Source organism: Staurois parvus, unplaced genomic scaffold (assembly GCF_062004578.1).
Source record: "Staurois parvus isolate SC_StPar_1 unplaced genomic scaffold, SC_StPar_1.0 ptg000929l, whole genome shotgun sequence".
NCBI lineage: Eukaryota > Metazoa > Chordata > Amphibia > Anura > Ranidae > Staurois > Staurois parvus.
The window spans coordinates 305,098-323,623 of NW_028318725.1; the positions used below are offsets into that span (position 1 = coordinate 305,098).

The following is an 18,526-nucleotide window of genomic DNA, read 5'->3' on the forward strand; positions in this document are numbered from 1 at the left end:
CCATGGTACCTTGCTGCCTGCAAGCTGTGATTTCTGTACTCACTCTGCCTCCTGAAACTCCTCCTCTCAACACCTCTAGTTAAGAAGGCAGGCTCCGTGAAATGTGTGACAAAGCAGTGCCTATCAACAGGGCAGAGTGAATGTGTGTCACAGAGTTCAAGGAAGTAAATTTGTGGGGATCCTCACAAAGTTTACAGAATTTAAACTCAGTTTAACAGGAGTAGGCTAGAAATCATTGAAACACAATGTGGAAATATGATTTTATTTCCATATTGTATTGTTAAATTTAGACCATGGATACACTTTACATTTTTGTTTTTAGATACACTTTAATCCTTTCGCTGACAGAGAAGCTTTTGCACACATTTGAAAAATGATAAAGGCCTGAACATTATGCGAAACCCCAAAACATATTTCAATCCATGGCGGCGTATTGTGTTACCAATGGTTTGTTTAGCGACTGTGGTCCCAACTGCCGTGAGATCATTCAAAAGCTCTTCCCATGGAGTTCTGGGCTGATCCCTCACTTTTCTAATGATCATTCTTACCCCATGATGCGAAACCTTGCACTGGGCTCCAGACCAAGGGCAATTGATGGTTATTTTTTATTTCTTCCATTTGCAAATAATAGCACCAGCAGTTGTCTCCTTCTCACCAAGCTTCTTGCTGAAGGTCTTCCAGCCTTGTGCAGGTCCTGTCCCTAATATCCTTTAACAGCTCTTTGGCCATTTGCCCATGGTGGTGAGGTTTGAATGGTAATTTGCTCATGGTGGTGAGGATTGAATAGTAGAAAGATTCTGTGGATAGGTGTCTTTTATGCATATAACGAGTTGTCATTAGGCACGCCTTCTTAAATTTACAGGACTAATCTGTACCACATGAGCACATAGCCAGTCTGTGGAAGCCAGAAATATTGTTGCTTGGTAGGGGATCAAATACTTATTTTACTCACTGAGCTGAAACTAAATTTATAACATTTGTATCATGAGTTTTTTTATGGATTTGTGGTTGATATGCTATCTTTATTTAAAATACACCTGCTATATGGTAAAATGTCTGCGAGCAATATCCATCTGTACTATCATCCATGCCTTGTATGAATTTCGAATTCACCCTGCACTGCTATATGGTAATTATTTGCAAGCAAAATCCATCTGTACTATCATCCATGCCATGTACGAATGCTAATTCACCCTGCACTGCTATATGGTAATTATTTGCAAGCAAAATCCATCTGTACTATCATCCATGCCATGTACAAATGCTAATTCACCCTGCACTGCTATATGGTAATTGATACTGCTTTTAAAATCGACCTCTAACTGAAGCTGATTCATAACTATTAGTGTTCTTATTGGTAAAATCTCTAACTCTGTGCATATTACTGTGGTGTTTATTTTAATCTTATTGTCTAACCCAAATTTATGAGCTGATCCTAATCTTTACAACTCTGCCCTCCTGCTCTCGTTGTCTTTTGTAGTCCTCCTTTGGTGTGAGAAGTTTGCCCTGCTATCCATGTGTCTCTGCTATGCATTCCTAATTGATTAATTGGCAATACCCCCACCCAACTCAGTATAAATTTAGGCCTTCCTTAGTTGACGCACAGCCAGGGGCAGCATTGACAACTATCATCTTGGCTAAAGTATTGATCATGGCTTACGTACTGAGCAATGCACTTCGGCTCTGCACTTCAGCGAATGCACAAAGCGAGAAACCACAGCAGACAACTTCAAATACTAATCAGACTACAGGTGACCTGTTTCCCCCATCCAGCTCTTTCACCTCTTAGCCAGTCTGCTTCTTCATCTCACTAATCTGTAACATGCACTCCCTACTCCTCCTTCTCACAGTTGTACCCTCTCTCTTCAAACTCTCTCTCCTTCACCCCTATTCTCCACCCCACAGCTTAATAAGGTGAAGACAGGAGTGAGGGTGATATATATACTATACTCATCAACTCCTGCTAATTTTGAGCCCACATACTAATAAAACCTCCAGGACACTGGGACCTGTCCCTCCATATAAGTCATACTCATACTCCCATATTACCTCTCTCACCCTTCTGCTTCTCCTAATATCTGGAGACATTTCCCCAAATCCTGGACCACCATCTTTTTCCTTTGACCAATATACTTGGCACACCCTATCCTCTAACATCGGTCGCAATCCACACAATCTGGTTGCTATTCCTCTTCTTCATAGAACCAGCCTCCCCTTTTCCTGTGCTCTTTGGAATGCCCGCTCTGTCTGTAACAAACTCAGCTCTGTCCATGACCTTTTTATCACAAATTTCTTTAACCTGCTTGCAAATATGGAAACCTGGCTTCATGTATCTGACTTTCCCTCTCCTGCTCCTCTCTCCCGTGGTGGTCTCCTCTGGACTCACTCTCCCAGGACTAGTGGACGGAAAAGAGATGGAGTTGGAATCCTCCTATCCCCACAAAGTACTTTTCAGGTCCTTCATTCACCTCCCTCTCTGTCCCTCTCACTTCTCTGCCTGGCTGTCTTACTTTCTCTCTTCTGAAATTCCCTCAATCAGTCTTGGTGACTTCAACATCCCTGTTAATCTCAACACTCCTGCTACTTCTAAACTCCTAAGCCTAACCACTTATTTTAACCTAAAACAATGGACACATGCTTCTACTCACTCCAATGGTAACTGCCTTGACTTTGTATTCTCCTACCTATGCACTCCTTGCAACCTCACCAACTTTCCTTTTCCTCTCTCTGATCACTCCCTTATTAGCTTCACTCTCTCCTTCGCTTCCTCCTCCTTGTCCTCCAACAGCCAAACAGTTACCCGTAGAAACCTTCGCGATCTTAACCCCTCTCTTCTTTTTTTCGGCAACAGATTGTCTCTATGACAAAATCTCAGCCCTGTCCTGAACCAACTTGGCCACTTCAATCTACAACAGTTCAGTCATCCACTGTGGACACATTGGCCCCCTCACTACACACAGAATTAGTGCCCCAAACGCTACAGCCCTGGCAAACAGACAATACCAGATGTCTCAAAAAACGTTGCTGTGCTCTGGAGCGTTTATGGTGTAAGACTAAGACCCAGCAAGACTTTCACCAATATAAATCTGCCCTTTAAAAATACAACTCCTGTCTCCACACTGCCAAACAGACCTATTTTATCACTCTCAACACCCTCTCACGCAATCCCCGTCAACTCTTTTCTACCTTTAACTCTCTACTTCGTGTCCTTCTTTACCTCCACCCACTAATTCACTCACTGCCCAGGAGATCACTTATCACTTCAAAAATAAGTGATACAATTCGTGAAGAGATCTCCACTGTACAGATATCTCCTTCACCCTACACTCCTTGTCCACCTGCACAATCTATACCTCCCTTTTTTAACCCAGCTACTATAGAGGAGGTTGTTAAACTGTTTTCTAAAGCCCACCTAACCACCTGCCCCTGGACCCTGTTCCCTCACAAATACTACGGTCACCCTCTGGCTCTCTCCTTTATTCTTTAACTCATATCTCCAATCTCTCCCTTTCTACTGGCATCTTCCCCAACTCTCTAAAACATGCACTAATCACCCCCATACTTAAAAAGGTCTCACTGGACCCCACCAATCTTAGCAACCTAAGAGCCATCTCCTTATTCCCTTTTGCCTCCAAACTCCTTGAACGTCTAGTTTACAACCGGCTGAGCTGCCACCTTATTGAGAATAACCTTCTTGATCCCCTTCAGTCTGGATTTCGCCCACAGCACTCCACAGAAACTGCTCTCCTAAAACTCACAAACGACTTGCTAACCGCTTAAACTAATGGTCACTATTCCGTACTCTTACTCTTGGATCTCTTCGCTCCCTTTGACACAGTTAACCACCCCCTCCTCCTCAAAAAACTCTATTTACTTGGTCTCCATGACTGTACTCTCTGTTGATTTGAATCTCACCGCACCTTCAGTGTCACTTACAACTCTACCTCCACCTCTTACTGTCGAGGTTCCCCAAGGTTCTGTCCTTGGACCTCTCCTATTCTTGATCTACACCTCTTCCTTGGGTCAGCTAATAGCTTCCCATGGTTTCCAACACCATTTCTATGCTGATGACACACAAATCTATTTCTCAATTCACCCCAGTTTCCTTGCGTATCACCGATTTACTAACAGACATATCAGCCTGGATGTCACACCACTTCCTAAAACTCAATCTATCCAAAACTGAGCTCATAATATTTCCTCCCCCACGTGCATCATCCCGATTTCTCAGTCAGGATCAATAGCACCACTATCAACCCAACCCCGCATGCCAGAGTGCTAGGGGTAACCCTGGATTCTGAACTATCCTTTCAGGCCCACATCCAATCCCTGTCCAAATCATGCCGCCTCAACCTCCATAACAGCTCCAGAATATGCCACTTTTTAACCAATGATACCACAAAGCTCCTATTTCACTCCCTGGTTATCTCTCTCCTTGACTACTGCAACTCCCTCCTCATTGGCTTACCTTTACATAGGATATCCCCCCTCCAGTCCATCATGAATGCTGCTGCCAGGCTCATCCATCTTACAAACTGTTCAATGTCTGCTACCCCTCTCTGCCAATCCTTCCACTGGCTTTCACTCGCCCAACGAATAAAATTCAAAATACTACCAACAACTTACAAAGTTATCCACAACTCTGCCCCCAGCTACATCACTAACCTGGTCTCAAAATATCTGCCAAACCGCTCTCTTTAATCCTCCCAAGACCTTCTGCTCTCTACTTCCAGTTTCACCTCCTCCCATGCTCGCCTCCAGGACTTCTCCCGAGCCTCTCCCATCCTATGGAACTCCCTACTCCAATCTGTCCGACTATCTCCTAATCTATCCACCTTTAGACGATCCCTAAAAACAGTTCTCTTTAAAGAAGCCTATCCTGCTTCCAACCAGTAATTTGCCTTTTATTTCCTCCATCAGCTCATCCCCCACAGCTATTACCTTCCTCCTAGATTGTAAGCTCTAATGAACAGGGCCCGGTTTCCTCTTGTACCAAATTGTATTGTAACTGTTATGTCTACCTTCATTTTGTAAAGCGCTGTGCAAACTGTTGGCGCTATATAAATCCTGTATAATAATAATTCTAGGCCCTTCATTTCTTTGTAAGTGGGCAAACTTACAAAATCTGCAGGGGATCAAATAATTATTTTCCCGACTGTCAAGTGAATTTTAGGGCAAACAAATGCAATAACATCTGCCAAATTTTTGGTAAAATATAAAAGACAAGGTTGCACCAAGTAAATAAATACCCAACATGTCAAACCTTAAATTTGTGTGCGCCCGGGCAATGGCGACCAACTTCAGAAGCCTATATTTTCTATAGACGACACTTCAAAAGCCCCTACAAGTCATCAGTTTAATGTTATGGATGAGGTCTTGTGCTACAATTATCGCCCTCGCTCTGGAGTGCACAGCGATATGCAACATGTATCGCAATTGACGTTTTCATGCATAGGTGCCCCGACATGTGTTTTTACCTTCATACGTTCGTATATGTGGGGCCTCAGGGGCAGGTGTTATGTGCTTGGGAGTAACTTTATTTTTTTTGCAATTAAAAATAAAAAAAATTTCTTCTCCCTCAACCTTTTTTTTTTCCCCATCACAAAGGGGACACAAAATACCCTATGTGATGATTTTTAGTGACAGCCTCTCTTTAATGAGACATGCAGGGTCTAAAATACCCAGCATGCCTCCTCTGGGCTCCACTGAATGCATTGCAATGCAGATCGCAGTGACAGGGTGACCTCGAAGTGACGTTATAAACGTTGCTTTTTGAGTCACAGCAAGAAGGGGAGGCGAGCAGATGTGTCTGCTCTCCTCCCTCCCCCTCCACCCTCCGGCACTCGCCATATCGGACCTGAGCTCGTAGATGGGCAAGCGGAGCACAAAATACATGGTGTGGGGGTCACAGTTACCGGGGCTGTGTAGCAGCAATTGGGCGGCAGCGCTGCTTGTCAGTTTTATGCACAATCCCTGGCTGCAGCTACCAGATTGGGTGAAGACTCCCTACTGTCAGGTCCCTACGATGTACAGGCCTGGAACCGCAAGGCTAAATGCCTAACGAATTCAGCAACCTTGTAAAAAGTGCAGGCATACTATGAGTCCATCAAGGTGTATGTCATCTCCTGAACTTATCTCTATTTACATCTAACAGGTTTATTGTGCTCCCGAAGGAGACACTGGAGGCACGTGCAGAAGCACACACAGCAGCTATGCCCTCCATGCTGCCCATTTACAGAAGCCTTTGTATTTTGTGAATGAGTTCATGTAACACAAATACTTCTGTAATTGGACAGGGGGAGGGAAGGGTATATCAACTGCACGGCTCTACACCTGGAGTTGAGATCACAGCATCAAGCATAGGAGCTATCTTTTTGGAGCACAATAAACCTGTCATATGTAAATAATTGAGTAAAGTCCAATAGGTGGCATGCACCTTGTTGAGCTTAACTCACCTTATGCCTTCACACAAAGTTGCTGAATACCTGGAGTTTAGCTTAAAGTATATATAAGTTTTCTATTTCTGTCCATCCATGCATGGAATTTACACAACCCTGCCAAACAGCACAGGGCTTGTTACTTCCCTGTCCCAGGCTGTGAATAAGACAGTGAATTGGCAGCAGCATGCTCCTTGTCAGCATATTTGTATGGAGCATGCCTGATTGGCTTCAGGTACTGCTCATTCTTCCAGTGTAAGCTCTAGAGTGAAGGAAACTACAAGAGGCTGCTACCAAGTCAAATTGAGGCACTTGCACCAGTTGCATTTAAAGGTACATTTAGTGATTTTTAATGACACAACTGGAGCAACTGGTCTTGTTTATACATCTGTTTGGAGTTTAGTTTTAATGTCTTCAGCATCCTCTGGGCGAGAATCTTCCGCTCTTCAACTGGGTCTTCAGTCCAGGACTTGCAAAGGGCCATCTTCTGAGCATCTTCAGTCAGGGTTAGTGCTGAAGAGGATTTTGGCCCAGGGGACGACAACAAAGCTTTGTCTCTGAGCAGGACACAGCTGTATTTCAGAGGTAAGAAACCACCTCAGTTATGAAGTTTCTATTAAAGATCAGTTCAGTAGGGATAGGGAAGGTAGGGGTGTGCTTTTTTTATTGAAAGTGTTTCAGCTCAGTAGTATTTCAGAGCTTGCAAAAATCTCACTGAGATACAATTAAGGGTGAATCTTAGTCTTTTTATTGCGTTGTCATTCTGATTTTCTTTTATATGCATTTGCATGTAGCAGCAAGCTCTTTACATTTATTGTGATTTAGTAATGGTTATAACGTGTGTGTATGTGTATATATATATATATATATATATATATATATATATATATACACACACACACATATATACACACACATACACATACATACATAGTCAAGTCCATAAATATTGGGACATCGACACAATTCTAACATGTTTGGCTCTATACACCAATACAATGGATTTGAAATGAAACGAACAAGATGTGCTTTAACTGCAGGCTGTCAGCTTTAATTTGAGGGTATTTACATCCAAATCAGGTGAACAGTGTAGGAATTACAACAGTTTGCATATGTGCCTCCCACTTGTTAAGGGACCAAAAGTAATGGGACAATTGGCTTCTCAGCTGTTCCATGGCCAGGTGTGTGTTATTCCCTCATTATCCCAATTACAATGAGCAGATAAAAGGTCCAGAGCTCATTTCAAGTGTGCTATTTGCATTTGGAATCTGTTGCTGTCAACTCTCAAGATGAGATCCAAAGAGCTGTCACTATCAGTGAAGCAAGCCATCATTAGGCTGAAAAAACAAAACAAACCCATCAGAGAGATAGCAAAAAAACTAGGCGTGGCCAAAACAACTGTTTGGAACATTCTTAAAAAGAAGGAACGCACCGGTGAGCTCAGCAACACCAAAAGACCCGGAAGACCACAGAAAACAACTGTGGTGGATGACCAAAGAATTCTTTCCCTGGTGAAGAAAACACCCTTCACAACAGTTGGCCAGATAAAGAACACTCTCCAGGAGGTAGGTGTATGTGTGTCAAAGTCAACAATCAAGAGAGCCTCAAAAACAGGAAGGCCAGATTAGAGTTTGCCAAACGACATCTAAAAAAGCCTTCACAGTTCAGGAACAACAGCCTATGGACAGATGAGACCGAGATCAACTTGTACCAGAGTGATGGGAAGAGAAGAGTATGGAGAAGGAAAGGAACTGCTCATGATCCTAAGCATACCACCTCATCAGTGAAGCATGGTGGTGGTAGTGTCATGGCGTGGGCATGTATGGCTGCCAATGGAACTGGTTCTCTTGTATTTATTGATGCTGTGACTGCTGGCAATATTATCTACTCATATTCAGCCAAATGCTTCAGAACTCATTGGACGCCGCTTCACAGTGCAGATGGACAATGACCCAAAGCAGACTGCAAAAGCAACCAAAGAGTTTAAGGGAAAGAAGTGGAATGTTATGCAATGGCCAAGTCAATCACCTGACCTGAATCCGATTGAGCATGCATTTCACTTGCTGAAGACAAAACTGAAGGGAAAATGCCCCAAGAACAAGGAGGAATTGAAGACAGTTGCAGTAGAGGCCTGGCAGAGCATCACCAGGGATGAAACCCAGCGTCTGATGATGTCTATGCGTTCCATTCTTCAGGCTGTAATTGACTGCAAAGGATTTGCAACCAAGTATTAAAAAGTGAAAGTGTGATTTGATTATTATTTTGTCCCATTACTTTTGGTCCCTTAACAAGTGGAAGGTACATATGCAAACTGTTGTAATTCCTACACCGTTCACCTGATTTGGATGTAAATACCCTCAAATTAAAGCTGACAGTCTGCAGTTAAAGCACATCTTGTTCGTTTCAAATCCATTGTGGTGGTGCATAGAGCCAAAAATCGTGTGTGTTTTTCAAAAAAATAATTTTCTTTTTTTTAGTTGACAAACATATTTTACTTTTACAGTACATGTAAAGTGCACATACAGTGCATTTTGCATGTGTTTTATTTATCTATTCACTTGCATGGTACACTACCTAAATGCAGAATCTTTGCATCCTATCTGATTAATCTAAAAGCAAAACCAATATCTCTGTAGTGATCAATACAAAAGTATGTGAAGAAAAATTAAAGTAACTCATATAAAACCATAATAAACAATGTGCATCAAAATAATGGTGAAATAACAGTGCCATAACATATGCATAACAAAGAAGTAAACTTCAAAGAGAAATGTATTAAAATTCAAACGTGAAATCTTGTAAATGATGAAAGTCAAGGTGCAAGAATCCCAAACCACCTCACAGACAAATGTGCCAGTTCTCTTACCAAACAATAATGATCTCCAAATGATAAGAGGTCAACAGCACAGAAATCTCCAACTGGTGGACCACCACTAAGGGAACTGGCACACATTTCTTTGAGGTGGTTTGAGATTCTTACACATGGACTTTCATCATTTTCAAGATTTCACATTTGGAATTTTGAATCTCTCTTTGAAGTTTACTTCTTTGTTATGCATAAGTACATTATATGCTATGGACTATTATTTTCACCATTCATTTGCTGCACAATTTATTAAGGTTTAATATGAGTTAATTTTTTCACACACAGATTTTTGTATTGATCACTACACAGATACTGGTTTTGCACACTTTTTAGATTCATTATTTTTGTAATTCCTTTGTGTCTGGAATATTTGTTGCTGCATTACCTCTTTTTGCATTAAGTGCACATTTTTTTCTGTGTTTATACTATTCTATTTAAGTGTATTTGGGCTGTGCTTATATCTTTAACTTCTCTGTACCAAAACTAACAGTGCTGATCTTCAAGTACAACAATATTACTATTTTGTCAAAAGGAAACAAAGAAATGTTGCTTGCATTAGATGAATAAGCATAGATGAAAATAATAGTTATCATTCTGTATCTTAAGTGATGTTTGTTACACATTTAACAGCTTTACAACTGATACATTATGAAATATTGTCACAATTGCCCTACTGTACACTTCAAATCACAAAGCAGATACAGGTCAGGAAAGAGCAAAAAGAAAAAGGTGGGGCATTTCAGGTGCTTTTACTGGATAAAATGAAGATTTTAACATGTGCTTAGAGCTGCTCCTAAAGTGGAATTATACTCACCTTGGACCCACCATGCGGCATCCCGGAGATCCCAGGTCTCGATTGTGGGCCACTTTCATTCGGCATTGCTGAATTTGTACAGTGAGTTGAGCATGTGTGGCTCACTGTACACAGGTGGACAGGCATGTAGGAAACTTTAACAGATGAGAAAAAGCATGTCTCTGCATTAAAATTCCTGCCTGTTCATCCTTTTTAATTTGTAATCTAAAGTTCCACTTTAGACGCCTCATACAATCACATTTGAAAATAGACTTCTTTAGTAGTTCTTTAATTCAGTTTTTTTTTTTTTTTAGGGCCCAGATGTTACACGCAGCCATCTGCAGCCAGCCTATTAGAATAGATGACAGGCGAACGGCTGCAAGGCTCTTCCTTGATCTTCATGCCCATCCCTGTGTGTACATAAATATAGGAGCAACTGACAACTATGAATGCAATATGTCTGCATCTGTGCATCGGCCCCGCAGTAAACATCTATACCTCCTAGGTGAATAAACACAAACTACTGCATGGGTGTATAGATTCATTCATCTGTGCCAATGTGTCCTTCATAAGAAAAAAAATTTCTGTACCTCCTAATTGATTCCCAAATCTGCTTGGACTTTGTCATGACGTCATAGTTACTCTTGTCATTGAGTTGCCTGGTTTGTTTTAATTCCTTCTTCTTTTTTTTGAAGTCTTCCCATTTTGGCTTCTTGGCTTCAGTATCTAAAAGAAACACAGTGCTTTAATAAAGGTCAAATGAAACTTTAGATCCAACTCCTGGTAAAAAAAAAAAATAAATAAAAATGTTGTTTCAATATCAGCTGTTATAATAAAAAGGTAACTTTTGCTGCAATACTCAAATTCTGTCCAATATGTTTTAAGGACCATCACCTCCATCCTGCAGTACTGTTCCTCTTGTGGGTTTTATGATGCCAGTGTTATTGAACCCACTCCCTGCAGGTGTGTCATCATGCAGTCTGGGCTCACAAGAGAATGCAGCAGAGAACACCATTCACAGGGATTAAAGACTTACAGTTGGGCTTTAAGTGTTGTATAAACCAATCTATAAAATAATCCTTTATCCACTTGTGTATTCTTCAACTTCCCTGAATTTTTTTTTATTCAAGTAACTGCATGAAATGTGTCCTTATATTGAGTTGCCACATGCCAACTGCAAGCTAAATTTAGGCTTCCAATGATAGTGATCACTGTTTAAGGCAGGCCGGAACTCACCCAGAACTAGGATCCAGCTTTACAATTGGATCCAGCACTAACCAACCAACATATGACTATGTAGGTAGCTAAAAGGAAAACATCTGTTCTGGTCATTTTGAACAGACTTTTAGCACTGGGCACGGGGAGCATTGGGCATTGGGTTTCCCCAACATGCTGATGTAGCTATTGCTGGTGAAGAGGCAGGCACCGTAATGCCAGTGCTATCACTGGGTAAAGCCACCATTGCATAAGAATGTAACAATTAATGTGACTGATTTGAGAGCCGGTGTTCAGTAAAAATCTGTTTTAAAAATGTGTGTATCAATGATGTATTTAGTTGCTTGGCTACCGTGGCCCTATAAGATAACTCTTTATGGGAGAAAAAAAATAGCTAATATTTTACAGTAAAGCATTAAAGAATATCTACACCTAAAACATTTATATATTGGAGCTCTGATGATATTCACCGGGTAATCCTATAAAAAAAAGCACCATACACACGATGAGAATATTAGGCGAATGATCATCTGTTTTTTTTTTTATTTGCTAGTCTCATATCAAAAAGTGAAGAGGTTATTAAAGTTACGAAAATTCTTGTACAACAGAAAGAAAACTCGGAAGTGAAATAATGTATTTGTATTGTATTTTCAGAAGCAAACTGTACTGATTAAACGAAAATCATATGATCTCATATCGTACAAGAAACATTTTCATGCTTGTGCCTTCAAATAATTTTGGATGAAAGTGTGTACGAACAATCAGATTATCACACGATTGCTTCGAAAGCGGTATTTTTTTTGTACGAGTTTCTGATTGTGTGTACTAGGCTTTACACTTTCTGTCCCTTCATGTCTACACTCGTTTCTCCATTGTGTCTATGGGAGGCACCATGGTTGTCACCCACGCTCAATTTCAAACATGTCTGCCTTTGCTCATCTTCATTACATGATGATTTGATGGGATGAGTAGTTTATACAAGATAAGACTGTTTGCTGCCTTTTTAATTCACAGACGTGATAAGGGTATTGCAGTGCTTGCAAGATCAACCTAATTTCTGTACCTTGGGCGTACCCCTGAGGATGTGCTATCGCACGAAACGCGTTAGATGGAGCCACATTGCTGACGTCACGCAGTTGACTCCTAGGCAAGCAGCGGCAGCCATTTTCGGTACTTGTTTTATTTCTCCTTGTGGAATGCTGATGTATACTTACCTTGGAATACTAATAAAAACTAAACTATATGAGAAATCCCTTTGGCTCCTGTGGTTGAGCAAATCTTCCCTAGATCTAAAAGAGGCACGCACCACTGGTACTGAGAGGATGCTGGATTAACCCTTAAGCTGTCCTACCACCGCTGCACCCAGATGTGACAGAATTGTAACCAATGCCTGTATACATCAGGGTTCTGGTGAGTGCGCACCCATAAGAAGTGGTGGATAATTTTTTAAAGACACATGCACCATGGCACAGGATTTACCGTTTGAATGGACTATTCCTGTTGAAATTCTCGTTTATTTATACCCTTTTGAATACATATGATGATTATGGACTTTTTATCTCCACTTATTGCACAGACTGCACAATAGCACTTTAATATTAAATTGTGTATGCAATAATAATTATTCTATTTTGAATTATCATATATTGATATTAGACGGAGATTATAGATATTCATTGATTGCACATTGCACAGTTTTGCACGTATAGCACTTTATACTTACTGTGCACTTTCTATATACATATATAGAGGATTACATAATTTGTGAAAGGGCTGCACTCTTCAGTTTTGTGACTACGTTACCAAGGATTGTTACCCATACCCTTTCAGTGCTAGCGGCTATCTGGTATAATCAGTATTATATAAATATCCTATGTGTATGCGCTCGCTTATACTTTCTTGAAATAATTTCTGTACCTGCTATAAAATGCTCTTAACTTAAACAATAAAAGAAAAAACACCTTTTCACCGTCTCATGCACAATATAGGATGTAAGACTGTAACTGATCACAATTATATAGATTCAAATCCACAAAAAGGTGGTAAAAAAGAAGGTTAAATTAAGACGGTTTGCTATAATATAATAGAATTGTAAAAAAAAAATCTAAATGTCTACCATTTTTGCAACTTATTGTTTTATTTTCCCTCTTTATATATTGCGCTTGTGTACTAAGTTTGTTTCCTTGTCTATCCATCAGTACATTCCCTGTATTATTTATCAGAAAACTTGTATGTTTTATTTCTGTTGTTCAGTGCATCTGTTTCTGACTGTTTCTTTGTTCTCTATTCTGCAATAAAATTCATTGTAAAAAAAAAAAAAAAAAAGGTTTTACTCCCTTCATGACCATTTATTTTTTCTATACAGCACTGCACTAATTTAACAGGCAATTGTGCGGTCACGCAGCACTGTACGTAAATTTTAATAATTTATTTCATACAAATAGATATTGTATATAAATATTTATCAATTTCTTAAACCTTTTTTCTTTTTATAAGCTTTCTTTTCCATCCTGTCCTCAAAGTAGTTCAGTGTCACCCTTGACACCAGTAACGGTGTACTATTCTACGGGCTGGGGTGATCAGGAATTTTTTTTTTTTTACACTATTACTTATAACAGTGATGATCACTGTTATAAGCAATACTTTTAGTGGTCAAGAATGGCGTTCAATTATGACAGCTTGACTACTATTGTGATCTGTGACTGACTACAGCTAATCACATGGTGCAGGGTGCTGTGATTAGCCCAGGTACCATGTGATAGCTGTGAACCAATCAAAGCATGACAATACTAAGCAAAATAGTCATGAATTGAAGCAATTCATTACTGTTTTGTTGACATTCTAATCATGTGATCGCTATGACCAATCCACTAGGCACAGCAGTCACCGATCTGCGCTGCTGTGTGCCTAAGAAGGCCTGTCAGTACATTGCGGTATCTGAAGCTGCCAGCTTGCAGTACATTTACTGTGAGCGAGCCAGCAAATGGTTAAATATGACACTCTGTCCACTGGAAATTAACCCCTTGTTCACTCCATTTTTAAGTGTTGAAAAGTTCAACTTGTTTTTACATTTCTTTGAACAGCACATCATTTTTGTAACTTGAGACAATAGTAATTATAAGGCCTGGTTCACACCTATGTGTTTTTTGGTGTTTTTTGCAGGAACGCACTACAGTCCATTTAACATGGTTTCCTTTGGGACACGTTCACATCTATGCTTTTTTTCAGCTTCTGCATTGTTGGAAAGGTTCAGGGACTTTTTTTTTTTATTAAAACAGTGTGTTTTTGGTTCAATAGACTTCAACTGAACCACTGCAGAAAAGCATGCAGTGCGTTTTTTAAAAAAATGTAAAAAGCATAAAAAAACCACATATGCAAAATGCACCTCAAAAAGCACTGCAGAAACAGATCAAAAGCAAACTGCATAGGCGTGAACCAGGCCTTACACCATACATTTTTATTCTTAATAGATCACTCCTTAAATAATACCCATTTCATTCCCAATACATCGAATATCAATGGAAAATAAGGTAGACATTGTGCCAAAGGACCTACAGGAACTTGTAAATTAAATACATAATCCACTTTTTGTAAAAGTATAATAAATGCACTCACATTAATACAATTACAGGGCTGGATAAACAGGTTGAGGATTGTGACCATGTTTCATGTTACAACATACTGTAAATATAGCTGTAAAGCTGTATAAATACACTGTAGCTGTCTAGCCCAAAAGGTGAACTAAGCCTTTATATTCAGCATTCATTCCAGAGGAATGCTCTTTGGGCAAAGCGCAGCTAACCCACCGTTTTCGTGTGGTGGCAACAAACGCATACACATTTTCTAGATGGGTGAGGGTTTCATTAATAATAGCACCCATGCACACTTGCAGTGTGCAACCATGTGGTGCATTTATTAATGTCTCTCAAATGCTCCCGAAATGTATTTGATGTAGTACTTTTTGCACCAAAATTCTAAAAAATGCACCCAAAACTTTTTTACACAGACTTTACAAAGGGACAGATCTGACATGACCCATAGGGATACATACCTTTTTATTTCCTATAAAGTTCTGTCATTTTTTATACCATACATAGCCTTATGTTAATCTTTTTTAACACTTTCTTGTAGATTTGAGTCTATATGAAAATGTTCTGAAAAGTAAAAAAACTGTTGCAGCCACCATATTTTAAGACTGGTAAGGTGCAATATATAATAATTTTCTGTTACTGGGTTTAGATTTGCTTCAGGCTACAGTGATGCTTAGTAGTTATTTTACAATACATATTTTGACCATCCCTTTTATGAACACATCCTTGGAGAAATAAATCTCAATATGTATTAAAATGCTAGCTGCTTGGCTGTCTTGCTGTTGCTGCCTTTACCAGCTTCCTACGTGTCACAAAGCAGTGTCTTAAAGAATAACTTCAGTTTTACAGATTAGAATATGTTAATATGTGCATGCCCTTCCAACCTACTTTTTTTTTTTCCAAGTTTGCGCAATAATCAGCAAGGTTTAGATTCTCTTTCAGTTCAATCCAACAGTTAGTGAAAGGCAATTTTCCTAAAGATGACAAAACCATTCCAAGCATTTCCTGTCTGCTCCAGTTTGGACACAAATCACATTAATGGCAATACAGACAGAAAAAATGTTTTCACAGGAGGTTCCATCCCTTCTTAAACGAAAACTAAATAAAAACAAAGTTTTGACTGGAGTTCCAATTTATAAATAAGGGACACTAGTTCCGGAGAGCATGGTGCAACTGGAAATTACTCACCTTGGAGAGATTTCTTGTTTTGGTAGGAAGTAAAGGGAAACAATAATTAAAAAAAACAAAAAAACACAAAAAAAACAAAACAAAAAAACACACAGACACCTGACAGGTATTATAACTCGACTTGCTGTATCCAAACGAAAAAGTTTTGCCTTTAGCTTTACATTAAGTTTTACCAAACGAAGTGATACGTATGTATTTAAACTAATGTCCACAATTTTCACAATTAATACATGATATACAATGACAGCAGATTTCAGAGTTGCAAAGATAGCTGAATCTGAAATAATTTGATCACCAAAGTCCTAGCCAGTAGAACACATGTAGTCCAAACTTACTGCCTTCTTGGTCCTCTGCTGAACGTTTCCTTTTCTTTGTAAAGCCATCTCCCTGTTTTGCCTTCTTGGATGCAAATTGTTTCACACCAGCTTTGCCTCCCTTTTGGGTAGCCATTTTCTTGCCCTTTTCAAATTTATTTACTTTAGTATTTCCCTTTGGACTCCGTGCAGTATCTTTGCCATGATTTTTTGGGGAGCCAAATGCTAAAGGATGACAAAAGGAAATATTTTTATCTACATAAAATATAATACAGTATGATCTTTAAAGAACGATCAATAAATAATCTGACACTTTACCTATTCTGAGCAAAGTGATGGAATCCTTTACTAGTCCTTCCCTGCAATTCCAGAAGAAAGCATCTGTAAAAACTCCATTGAGGACTTTGTCCTTATCAGGCAACACTAGACCCAAGGACTGCATCCTGCTAGGAGACCACATGCTCCTCCATACCCTGACGTTCTGGGTATTTGCGACAGGGTGCAGGGGAGTCATGGCAATTTGCACCAATGTGGGTGGATGAAAAACAAAAAGCCCTCGACGGCAAGTAAAGTAACAACTGCAATTAATTTCACAAAGTATAAACATATCTTCACAGTCCGAAAGAGAAATGTACAGTACGTTGAGGAAGATGGCAGAGGGATTCAAATAATTCACTTATATCCTTGTATACAGGCTGTGTTTTCAGAACCAACAAATATACAGCCAAACACAACTAGAAAACAACTGATTTGATTTTATCAGCTCTTGTTAGTGCAAGACATATAAAAGCAGGGCTCTGCAAATCCCAGACGCCAGTCACCATGGTGACAGGAAACAGTGTCTTGGCACCTGGGCTTTTGTCAGCCGTCTGCTGTCAAGCACCAGGACAGCGCTTCACGGATCCAGGGATTTGAAATCCCCGCGGCTTAATCTCCTATCTGTTCCTCTCAGTGTACAGACAGGAGGCACTTAACAATCAGAATCCATCCAGCCTATCCTGTCAGTGACAGAACAGGGGGAGATTGAGAAGGGGTCCAGTGTAAGGGCACTTTACAGATTTTCTGTAACGGTAAACTTACACTTTCACTGTGTCATCCTGGCCTGTCTGCCCACATACTTTATTTTCTTTCTGACACACAGTTCCGGGCAGCTGATTTAAAAAACTGGCTCCTAGATTCAAAGCAAATTTGCCAAGCCCTGTATAAAAAGGATAGAGAGACTTTTTTATGACCATTTATAAATCTTGAGGCCCCATTCACACTTGCGTGCTTTTGTAGCATAAAACAGTACTAATCTTTGATTAGCCTTTAAAGAAGCCCTGTCACAACTTAAAAAAGTACCAAAAACACTGCACAGTAAAGTACATTTATAAAACTCACTAGTACTGCCTCTCTCACACCTGATCTTTGTTCTTTTGCAGATGCTGGTAGAATCTTTACCTTCCGATACTTCCCAGGTGCCTGATACCAGAGTTCCTCTGCTATGCACTGTAGTCCTATCCCAGGCTGCCATGTCACTACAGGGGTAAGGAAATTAAAAAAAAAAAAAAAAACTACTTGTCCAAGGGACCTATTCGAAATCCCAATCTACTTGTCCCTCAATACAATCTACTTGTCTTGATAAAAAAAAAAAAAAATTCCCAAAATGGAAAATACAAAGGGTTGATTTTTTTTTTCTTTCTTTTTTTAGACGGGTGCTTTTAGGAATGTCTAGGGTTTTTAAAAATGAGAGGGGATGCATGGCGACAAACTTTTAATATTTTTTATTTTTTGCTAGAAAATTTCATAGAACTTCCAAACATTTTTTTTTTTATACCTCACGTGTGTGTGACAATTGCTGTTTGCATGCATGCAGGACCGACGCATGCATTCTTTTTTGCGCACGACCACGGGGGGAGAGGGGTGCTTTAACATTTTTTTTTTCATTATTTAAATTATAATTTATTGATTTTGGCACTGTCACTTTAATTTTTTTTAATTGCTTTTATTGCTGTCATGAGGAATGTGAACATCTCCTGTGACAGCAAGAGGCAGGGATAGGTACTCTATGGAGAGATCTGGGGTCAATAAGACCCCATATCCCTCCTCTGCCCTGAAAAGCATTTGATCACACCAAGATCGGT

At 39.8% G+C, this 18,526-nt stretch overlaps 1 protein-coding gene across 1 annotated transcript in view; it reads right to left on the minus strand.

The window, feature by feature from the left end:
• Positions 1–18,526, minus strand: part of PUM3 (pumilio RNA binding family member 3) — a 119,278-nt gene that overhangs the window by 94,335 nt on the left and 6,417 nt on the right. The window contains exons 3-4 of the mRNA XM_089656695.1: positions 16,425–16,628; positions 10,687–10,822 (exon numbers count right to left, since the gene is read on the minus strand). Of these exons, the coding sequence (XP_089512821.1) occupies positions 10,687–10,822; positions 16,425–16,628 (340 nt within the window). The remainder of the gene's footprint in view (positions 1–10,686; positions 10,823–16,424; positions 16,629–18,526) is intronic.